The sequence below is a fragment of the Tachypleus tridentatus genome, chromosome 13 (assembly GCF_004210375.1).
Source record: "Tachypleus tridentatus isolate NWPU-2018 chromosome 13, ASM421037v1, whole genome shotgun sequence".
Taxonomy (NCBI): Eukaryota; Metazoa; Arthropoda; class Merostomata; order Xiphosura; family Limulidae; genus Tachypleus; species Tachypleus tridentatus.
Window position 1 is genome coordinate 63,418,433 of NC_134837.1, and position 11,490 is coordinate 63,429,922.

The 11,490-nt window shown below is 36.4% G+C and overlaps 1 protein-coding gene across 1 annotated transcript; it reads left to right on the plus strand.

Moving 5' to 3' along the window:
• On the plus strand, positions 1-9,387 carry LOC143239406 (uncharacterized). Its single transcript, XM_076480433.1, has 3 exons — positions 1-151; positions 2,214-2,332; positions 8,343-9,387. Exons 2-3 carry the CDS (start codon positions 2,260-2,262, stop codon positions 9,050-9,052), a joined length of 783 nt encoding a protein of 260 aa, XP_076336548.1. The 5' UTR covers positions 1-151; positions 2,214-2,259; the 3' UTR covers positions 9,053-9,387.
• Positions 9,388-11,490: the final 2,103 nt, after the last annotated feature.

Below are 11,490 nucleotides of genomic sequence, written 5' to 3' on the forward strand. Positions count from 1 at the left end.
TCTGGTTTGAAAGATGTTCGTTTCTTGTAAGTGGAAACGCGGAACCGGAAAAACGTGACCGGAAAGATCTCTTCGCATGTGTTTGCTTTATTTGCAAACTGGTGCACCACACGCTGAAGGTAATTTGTTTTAGAGCAGTGGCTAAACAAAGGTATGTAAAGTAAAAAATCTAATAAATTAATACGGTTATAAGTGACAACTGTGAAAATAAAATAGATATTTATTGTATAGATATTAAGCTATTTCGGCTTCTGATATCTAACAAAATTACTTGAAAAATATTTAAAACACTACAATGTGTATTAAAAGCTTTTTACGAACGTATTTACACAGAAAGTAATCAAATTAATAACATTAATTTGGTGTGTTTGTTTGTTTTGTTTTGTTGCTTTTTCAGCTGAGGAACAGATCCTAAGCTTATCTTGTGATAGATGGGCCTTTATTAACGGCAGTTCCAGAGACCGAATTAATCTGCTATTTAGATCTAGAATTCTAGATCTGTTAGAAAAGATATTAATTATAGTATACACAATTGTTTAGCATAGTAATGATGTCGAAAGTTCTTTACTGAGAAGCGATTACGTTTTGGAATTATGTAAATTTATGTAACGAGGGCGTAAGAAAACAACAACAAAAAGCACTTAATTTTAAAATAATCTAATAATTTTTTCTATAAAAATTCCTTGACATTTTTGTTAAATTCAGTGTTTAAAAACACAGTTATTTTATAACAAAGCTCATTTAAAACGTCATTTTAAAATAGTTGTTTGTTTTTAAATTTAATAATTTGTCTGCTTCTATTTAAACACAAAATTACACAAAGGATTATTTATGCTGTGTCTACCAGGAGTACCGAAATATGGTTTTCAGTTCATAGACTTACTGCTGTGTCACCTAACCTGCTCAAATAAATATACTACAGTATTCACTCATCTTTTTGTGTTTTTATGGTTGAGGAGCAACTACCCCTCTCGGTGACGTACCAGTAAGCTTGAAGGCTTATAATACTAAATTCTGGCGCTTAACGCAAATCAAAAGATAAAAGATTGCTAAGAATGCATCTTTAATTATCGACTGTTTACTCTCCCTTATACAGACACTTTAATCTTATTAATTTAACATATTTAGTGCCACATGAAAATATTATTATTTGAGTTACTTCTCTTTGCTATTTAATATTCTATTTTAATTTTTTAAAAAATCATGAACTCAAAGTGTATTGTTTTTTTGGAATTTCGCACAAAGCTACTCGAGGGCTATCTGTGCTAGCCGTCCCTAATTTAGCAGTGTAAGACTAGAGGGAAGGCAGCTAGTCATCACCACCCACCGCCAACTCTTGGGCTACTCTTTTACCAACGAAACGTGGGATTGACCGTCACATTATAACGCCCCCACGGCTGGGAGGGTGAGCATATTTGGCGCGACTCGGGCGCGAACCCGCGACCCTCAGATTACGAAGCGCACGCCTTAACGCGCTAGGCCACTCAAAGTGTAAGGCTTAAGCCTTAATTTGGCCCGGCATGGCCAAGCGTGTTAAAGCGTGCGACTCGTAATCTGAGGGTCGCGGGTTCACATCTCCGTCGCGCCAAACATGCTCGCCCTTTCAGCCGTGGGGGCGTTATAATGTGACGATCAATCCCACTATTCGTTGGTAAGAGAGTAGCCCAAGAGTTGGCGGTGGGTGGTGATGACTAGCTGCCTTCCCTCTAGTCTTACACTGCTAAATTAGGGACGGCTAGCACAGATAGCCCTCGAGTAGCTTTGTGCGAAATTCAAAAACAACAAAAAAATAAGCCTTGATATACGTGTATTAATAAATGAATGTTTTTTTTTAGTTGTAAAAAGAAACGTAAAGCCGAAAATTACAATTATTTTCGATTCAAGGAGCTCTGTCATATTTTAAAGTTATTTCAAATTAAATAAAGTTTAACCACTTTCAGAAATACTGCCTTTTTTTGCTCGCGCCAGCTACTGATTAACAACTTTAAGATAAGTGTTTAGGGTTTATCACAAAAATATATCTGATGTATGTAATATATTTAATGACTTATTTTAAAAAAGAAACATGTACGAAATAGCTTCTCAGCTTCTATTTGAGTGGCATTACTGTTTTTCAATTTATTAGGTTTAGTTATTTGTTTTTATTGTGGTTAAACTTCCATGAAAACAATTATTTCAAAGTCTGTTATGTTTTTATTTTTATTTATTTATAGAGTTTAAAACATTCCAAGAGAGGGCTGGTGGAGCACTGACTCAATCATGAAGATTTTCGTAATTTTTCTTCTCTTATTTTTGCCTTTATGTTGCCCAAGAAAACACAGAAATTTATATCGTAAGTATATTGTATTTTCTGTTATAATCAGTTATAATGAAGGAAATTAAATAAAATATCTTTTGTTTACCTTTGTATAAACTACATTTTTATGGCCAGGTGGTTAAGACATTCGACTCATAATCTGAGGGGCGCGGGTTCGAATCCCTGTCACAACAAACATGCTCGCCATTTCACCCGTTGAGGCTTTATAATGTGACGTTAAATCCCACTATTCGCTGGTGAAAGAGTAGTCCAAGAGTTGAGGGTGGGTGGTGACGACTAGCTGCTTTCCCTCTAATCTTACACTGCTAAATTAGGGACCGCTAGCGTAGTAGCCCTCGTGTAGCTTTGCGCGAAAGTCAAAATAAATAAAAAAACATTCTTAAGAACTCCTCCCAGTGGCACGGGGGTATATTTGCGGACTCCCACTGCTAAAAACTGAGTTTCAATACCCGTTGTGGGCAAAGCAGAAATACCCCATTGTATAGTTTTGTGATTAATTATAAACAAACAAAATAATGTTAAAAATAAAACCTGAAATCTAGGGTGTACCTTCTTGTTTGTTTTTTATGCAAATATAAAGTTTTAATTGCGAGAGTTTGTAGAATTTCGCGCAAGGTTACTCCATGACTTTCTAAGCACTTATCCCTGATGTTAACAAAATAAACTAGATGAAATAAACTCGTAATCTGAGGGTCGCAGGTTCGAATCACCGTCACACCAAACATGCTCGCTCTTTCAGCCGTGGGGGCATTATAATGTGACGGTTAATCCCACTATTCGTTGGTAAAAGAGTAGCCCAAGAGTTGGCGGTGGGTGATGATGACTAGCTGTGTTCCTTCTAGCCTTACACTGCTAAATTAGGGATGACTAGCGCAGATAGCCCTGGTGTAGCTTTGTGCGAAATTCGAAACAAACAATAAATTTACTAGTTCCCATAAGCTGTTTTATCCAAATGACAAATGATTTGCTTTGTCTGGTTTCACAATAACAACATATTGGTTCCTTTGCATATTTCTTAGAGATTCCGTGAAATACTGTGGAACGAATATCAATTTCTTTATTAAATAAAGCTCCGAGGAAGGTACCGAAACTAATACAAATGTCAAATTTCCAAAAAGCGTTTGAAGTTGAATTCCTATTAAATAAATATGCGCTGTATTAAGTACTCATTTTTATTACTTGAAGTTGTCGTTACAGACTACCATAGTCGCCAAGATAGTCCTCGAGTCGGTTTGTGTGAAATTCCAAACAAACAAAAACATAACGGTCACTTTTCTCTATTAACTAGTACTTTAGATCTTTAGGTTAAACAATAATAAAAACTTTCAACAAAATAAAAATGAACTTCCAAAATCAACTAAAAAATACTCACCAGGATATATTTGTTTGTTTATTGTGAAACAATTGACCAGCTTTGCTAGTATTACAAGCCGTTAGACTAACCGCTGAGCTGCCGAGAAAGAAAACGACGTAATCTTTCAAATTATCACCAGTTCGTTTGTTTTCTTAATACAAAGCTAACAATGACTTATCTGCATTCTGTCCACAGCGAAGAATCGAACCACGGATGTAAATTTAATACTGACATGCCCCCCGTTGTACAACGGTAAGTCTACGGATTTACAACGCTAAAATCAGGGCTTCGATTCCCCTCGGTGGGCTCAGCAGATAACCCGATGTGGTTTTGCTGTAAGAAAACTCGCTACTGACACAAAGTGTCATTCACCACGAAAGTTACAAAGCACACGTCTATTGGCTTAAACATGATAATATTTGACTTCACTGTTTCAGGTGAGGGTCCGCTTCAAAAACTATATTTAACTTTGGAGTTAATCTGTTGAAAGAATATTTTACTTTCAAAACTATCCTTTCACTGGCCTCAAAGCGCTACAACGATGTAGGTACTCGACCTGGCATTACTTTTGACAAGAATTTGGAAACTAGACTGATGAAGTCACTTTTACTGTATCTGCAGAGTACTCGACAAAATCAGCAATCGATTATTGAAGGGGCAAAGAATTTTGTTTCTAGCTTATGGTTTGAGCAATAATTCCAGGACAAATAAGTCTTAGGGTCAATACAGCATATGAGCATGAAAGTGGGAAAAAAATGTTTTAAAGGTAATTGTTTTAATGTAGATTTAAACTTTCTTACTGGAGTCATATCACGGAAATATGCAATAGTTGAGATGGTAAATAGCATGATTTCACTCACTGAGCACTAGGCACCAATGATGAAAACGTTTTCTCACAACCCAAAGAACTTTCAAAATGTTATCCCAAAGACCTCGCACAAAGTAAATTTTGTAGTTTACGAAATTTGGCATCTAAGTAAGACTAGGAATTTACCATTTGAGAAAATTAGATTAAAATTCTACTGCTCAACGGAGTTGATTAATATGGACAGTAGAATGTTTAGCCACAGGCCTGCAAAATACTAAGCACTTTTATTATCTACCTGTATTAACTTTTGAGAGGGAACGTACTTTTAGTGTGTTAACCCTAATAAAAAACAGCTGGAGCTCTTCAGCTGAGGAAGAGGACTTGTCATCGTTAGTTTTGTTATCCTCTAACCTTGGTTTATTTGGTTTGGTTTGAATTTCGCGCAAAGCTACTCGAGAGCTATCTGCGCTAGCCGTCCCTAATTGAACAGTGTAAGACTAGAGGAAAAGCAGCTAGTCATTACCACTTACCGCCAACTCTTGGGCTACTCTTTTACCAACGAATAGTGGGATTGACCGTAACATTATAACGCCCCCACGGCTGAAAGGCTGTTTGGTGTGACGGGGATTCGAACCTGCAGCCCTCAGATTACGAGTCGAGTGCCTTAACCACCTGGCCATGCCGGGCCAAATTTAATTAAAAATGAGCACGTAAAAGTCAGAGAAACCTTTTTAAACATAGTGAAAGAAATATAATAAAATAAGAAGAAATTATAATAAGAACGAAAAAAACAGATTTATTTGAACTACAAGACTAAACTGGAACCCATGGTGAATATTATAAAGAAAAGTGAATATATTCTGACGCACAAATATCCCAAATTTTTAAATAAGAAACTAAAATCAACAACCCCTAACAAAAAGATAAAAATTTCACACACTCACATACACAAATGTTAGGAATGAGATATAAAATTACACAAAATGAAGCCATGTTAAAGACTATGTAATTAATAGCATTACGAAGGTCATCATTGCTAAGGGTCAATTCGAGCTAAACTGTTTTTTCAACATCCTGCAGGAAACATTGGATCAGGTTTCATCACATAAGCCACTTGATGGGACATTTGCTTGTTTGTTGTTAATCACAAAGCTACACAGCAAGTTGTTTGTGCTCTGCCCACATCAGATTTTTAACTTCATAAGCCCTGGTGCACACCCACGGAGGGGTTACTGGAACGAATATTTTGCTCCGAGACACTGTCTGAATTAGAAGTGCCCAAAAGTATCATTGGAGTTTATGTTGAAGTTCCAAAAACTGTGGATTTAATTTGAATATATATTAGCTGGAGTACCCGTTCCTTGGACGTAAGTTATGTAAATTCGTGATTAATAAAAGGTCAGCGTAGGGTATAAAATTGCTTCCCTTATATGTAATTGTAGAAAACATCATCCATAAACACTGCAAGACACAAAATGTGTAACAGCAACTGTGTGGGTATCTCCGCATGGACTCAAACAATCTTTGTGCCAAAATCAACAAAGGGCGCGGTAATGGTAAAAAACGCGAAAACGCCCGTAAAAGTAGTAAGACATAAAATGTGAAACCAAAATTTTGCATTTGTCTTTGCATGGACCCAACAAACCTCCATGCCGAATTTCACGAAGATCCGTCAAAAGAATATGAAGGTAGTGTTAAAAAACATCCATGAAAATCGCAAAAACAAAACTGAAAATTTGTGTGTATCTCTAAGACTTACGCAGCCATTGAACCTCCACATCAAATTCGGAGAATATCCATCTGCAGTAGTGAAGTGGTGGCATAATATACCAATAAAATCAGCAAAACTGAAAATGTATGTACCCCAGCATGGATCTAATGAACCTCCATACCAATTTTGATGGAGATCCATCCACACCCTACGAAGTAGTTACATGAACATACAACATACAGTATTATTATATTTATATAAATTCATCTTAGGGTCTTCCGCTGGTACAACGGCATGTTTACGGATTTACAACGCTAAAATCAGGGGTTCAGTTCCCCTCGGTGGACTCATCAGATAGCCACAAGGCTTTGCTATAAGAAAACCACACACACATTCATCTCAGGTTATATTACATTATTCATGGGGGTAAATGACCATTAAGGAGCTAAATTGACAACTTGTAACACATTTATCACCCCGGGAATCTGGCTAGAATAACATGTATTATCTGTATCCTTACATTTCAATTCCATAAGCAGCTACTAGCTTTCCACAGTTAGCTGTAGACGGTGAATGGTAATATTAGTTAGGTGCTGGACATTTTGGAATTGAGAATTTATGTCTAGTCATAAATATTCTTTGTTTTATGTTGAGACCAGCAAACAGAGTTAGGCGGTATGTCTTTATTGTTACGAGTTTTTTTATTCCTCTGGCATCACCTCTTTTAAAGGCACATATAACTTTCTTTCATTTTAGTTTGTGCCTATTTTATGTTTGTTTGTTCGTTGTGCGTTTCACTTTTGATTTTGGTTTTGTTCCTTGAAAAGTTCACCAATGACTCAGCAGTAAATATGTAAACGTATAACTCTAAAAATCGAGTTTTGGTACACGTGGTGGGATCATCGCAGACAACCCATTTTGTAGCTTTGTGCTTAATAACAACAACAAAACTGTAAAATTGTTTTAAATTTATCATTTTTAAATATTACCGTATTGGCCCGATTATAGAAAGATCTCGAAAATAAAACGATCACCACTTTCAGGAACCGTAACAAAGATAAACTAATGAGTGTCATAAAGTCCTTTTTTTAGGTCCACGAAACTCTTTTCTTGTAGAATATGCATTATTGTTTGTTTTGAAATTCGTGCAAAGCTACACGAGGATTATCTGCGCTAGCTGTTCCTAATTTAGCAGCGTAAAACTAGAGGGAGGGCATCTAGTCATCACCATCCACCGCCAACTCTTGGGCTACTCTTTTACCAACGAATAGTGGGATTGACCGTCACATTTTAACGTCCCCACCTTCACATTACAATTCCAGTGCCTTAACCACCTGGCTGTGCCGGGCCATATGCATTAAGGAGTCTAGTCCTATGTTTCCGTCAAGGCTTTACATTACTTTTAGTTACAACAGCCCCTTAGTAGCACAGCGGTATGACCGCGGACTCACACTGCTAAAGACTTGGTTTCGATACCTGTTATGGGCGTAGCACAAATAGCCCATTGCATAGCTTTGTGCTTAATTCTACACAAACAAACAAACGGTTACAAAACTTTTCTAGCAGAAGTATAATTGGTTTTTCCCTCACACACCTCCATAATTTTAAGATTTACATCATAACCCTCACTTTCAGTGTGGTAACTCATTCTTGTGAAAGGGTTGATCACTACAATGAGACTCGCAAACAGTAATTATTATAATATTTAAAACGATCACAGTCAAAGCAGTAATTCACCAATAAAATCAATACTAGAAATGAATAACCTGCAGATGGATTAGTTGCAAGAGTTAGCGATGACCATGAACTAACTAGTGCGTATGCGTAGACGGATATTATGTGGGCATTCAGAAATGTGACAGGCTAGGGTATGGGGAATGGTCCTATAGTCGACTGTGATTATAAAGCGACTATGATTTTACAGCCTTTTTGTTACTAATCAAAAAATATTTTCTTTTGATCTGGCCAATTTGGTATTTTCTTTCAGGTATTGCAGTTAACATAACTGTTGAACATCCTTTAACTTCGTCTTGAAAATTAAACTATAACTATATAACAAAGCTATATTTATGGGTAAGTAAAATGGCACAGCCAATTCGTAATGTGTGAAAAAACTTGATTTGTGTTAACGTAAAATGTTTTTGACACCTAGGTGAAAATGTGGTTACGCGAGCATTACACGAGCGCCGGGAGATGGTGCTTCGAACAGTGAAGTCCAACCAGGCTTTCAGCGATTACATGAAGAAACTAATTGGTAATTTCCGTGTTTTAATGAGAACTGGAAGTGATGTGCTACACCTCCCAGTCCTGGATCCCTTGAAGCTCCCCAACAAAGACATAAACAAGAACAATCATGGGACGAGGATTCGAGCTAATTTGAAAAATCTTCGTATCAACGGTTTATCACAAATTCAAATAACTACCATCCAAGCAGATATCCAAAACCTAAAGCTTGAACTGGGGCTGTTGATTCCAAATTTATCCGTTACTGGAACGTACTTCTTACAAGGCATAGTGGCTAAACTTTTCCCGCTTAATGGTAACGGCAAATTTCAAGTCACAGCTACTAATGCTAAAATATATGGCGCTGCTGTACTGATCCTGACACCTGACGGTATAATTCAGTTAGATAATGTCGACTTAGACATCGATTTCCGCGCTATTAGTGTCAATTTTAATAATTTGCTCGGGGGTGGCCCATTCGGCTCATTTTTGAACAAACTTATGTCTTCGTTTGGTCATAGTATATTTAATGCTTTTAAGGGCCGTTTGATTGAGAAGTTAGAAACGAGCTTAAAAAGATCCGTCAACAGAGACTTGGCCAAAGTGAAGTTTGCAGAAATAATTAAAGGAAAACTGTAGCACGCGACACGAACCAACTGAATTAAGTTTTTAAATTTGAATACTATCTGTTACAGTGCGTGGTTTTAAGATGTTAAAGGTTCGTGTTCGGTAAAACACTGCTTGGTAAATACAGTGAAAATAATTATTTTCTCCCCTTTTATCTATGTTTATACAATGATATTCTAGGGGACTGCTTTTTAATTGCACCTATTCTCATGTAGCATCATAGTCATGCTGAGGATGCTAAACGTTATTCTATGTACTAAAATTCAACTGTTAATACAGCTTTCTACATCCTTTAGTTTCTGTGTATATTGAGCATTAAGCTAATAAAAGTTTATTTTCAGTGTCAATATAACCGTTCTGTTCCACAGATCACACAAGTATAGCATCTTTTACACTAGCATTAAGTTTCAGCGTGTCTAGTTTTATATTTTCACCATGCTACACATTAAGTTTCAGTGTATAGTTTTTTATGTTTGCGTGGGTGTTTTCTTATTGCAAAGTCATATCGGACTATCTGCTGAGTCCATCGAGGGGAATCGAACCATTGATTTTAGCGTTGTAACTCCGTAGACTTCCGCTGTACTAGCGGGGGACTTTAAGTTTGTAAGAATGGTGTGACAACGGAGTTAGACATCCAAAATCCGGGATTCGATTTCCTGAGTGGACACAACGAACAGTCCAAGGTGACTGTTTTAAAAATAAAGTAATATTTAATGTGCTTTATGTTTATACGTCGCTGTGAACAAAAATTGAATAAAATTTCTGACATGAGTTTTTTATTTAATTAATTTAAATAAAAATAATTAAACAACGATTTTTAGCAATTATAAGGAATGATGAACTTCACCATCAAATTTCATTTAAAACTGTTTCTTATGTTTTGGTATTGAGAACAAAAATCACTGAGTTTCCTAAAATGATCTTAGAATATTGAGTTCAATGAGCAGAAAATAAAATCTTAACTTTTGGTGATATTATGAATATAGATAAATTGAGGTCAAGTCTTGCAGTTGGTCGAAAAAATATAGTCAGTAACTCGCGTGCGTATTCACTCTTAAGCGCACAATAACACTTCAGTTTTTTTTTTGGAAACTTCGGATACAGCGTATGTTGTTAGGCGATTCATTTGTCTAGCCTCTTAGTGGCTCAACAGTAAATCTGAGGTCTTATAATACTAAAAATCGGGTTTTGATACCCGGAGATGGTACAGTATAGAAAATTCATTGTGCAGCTTTGTTTACTGGTGGTTCAATACTAAGATTGAGGGCTGAAATGCTACAAAATCGGGTTTCGATACACACGGTGGACATAGCACTGATATCCCATTGTGTAACTCAATGTTCGCTTCAGTTAGAGTCATTAATATTAAATCACCATTTTAAAAAGATGTATAGGCTATAAACCTAAGTCAATAATAGAAAATTAAAACAGTCTGGAACACTGATGAAAGTATGTTGAAACACGAAGGGAATCGTTTACGTTTATTTTTCAAATTCAATGCAAATCATCGTAATACTGTTGCTCTTGAGGTAAATTCCAACTAAACAAGTGTTGTTATAGGTTTACAAAGACCGGAATCAAAGGAAATAGTCTATTTCCGCAACGTCTGAATCCGTCTCATTCGAAACGGTTCCTCTACTTTCCCACCAACCACGCATCTTTGCTTTTAGTCATTTAAGGTCATATGTGGTCATTTAAAGCCGAAAGATCTGAGAAGTGGGAGTGTTGTGACAACACCAGAACTCTGAATATGAATTAATCTCCAAAGGAAAACAAAATACGGAATGGACCGGTCATTTGATAGCCATCATGTATCTGTTTTTTTTTTCTGATTTAGCTTCCACAGCTTCGTGCTTTTATTACTGCAATAAATAGTTAAGAAACGCAACTAATGGAGTGAAGCTCGCTTCACGATGGTCAATAAAACAGTTGATTTCAGTCGGAACGAACGTGTTTGTTTTTGTATTCGATGCTGCAAAGATGGAGATATAAGAGGAATGCATAGGGTACAACGAAACTACCAATATCAATGGATATAGTCTTTCAAAGTTAAATACGCACATCCGCACCAGGTCTGATCTATTCACAAAAGTCTTTTTGGATAAGGACTAAGAAGTAACCAGCAACAAGTCCACAACATTTAATAATCTGTAAGTAAGGACGTTTAAGTTCTGTCTACAGGCAGTCCTTATTCACTGTCGCATGCACAGTTTAAAATTGGCATTAGAATATGCGTTTGGAACTGCGACATTGATACGAGATCAGTTTGACCGTAGAATATATAAGTTTATAAAGATAATTACACAAATTCAACGTTAATTAATGTTTATAACATTGTTGAGGCTTGGGAATTGACAGAAACAGCGACCTACCATGCGTAGCTTCATCTGTACCATTTCAGTCACTTGGTTCTATCAGGTAAACTATTACAAGTGCCTCGAGTTTTGGAG

Excerpts from the sequence above, each read along its gene's own strand:
- LOC143239406 (XM_076480433.1), top strand. The coding sequence starts at position 2,260 with ATGAAGATTTTCGTAATTTTTCTTCTCTTATTTTTGCCTTTATGTTGC. Across the intron at positions 2,333-8,342 it reads AAAACACAGAAATTTATATC|GTGAAAATGTGGTTACGCGA; the intron begins GTAAGTATATTG and ends TTTGACACCTAG.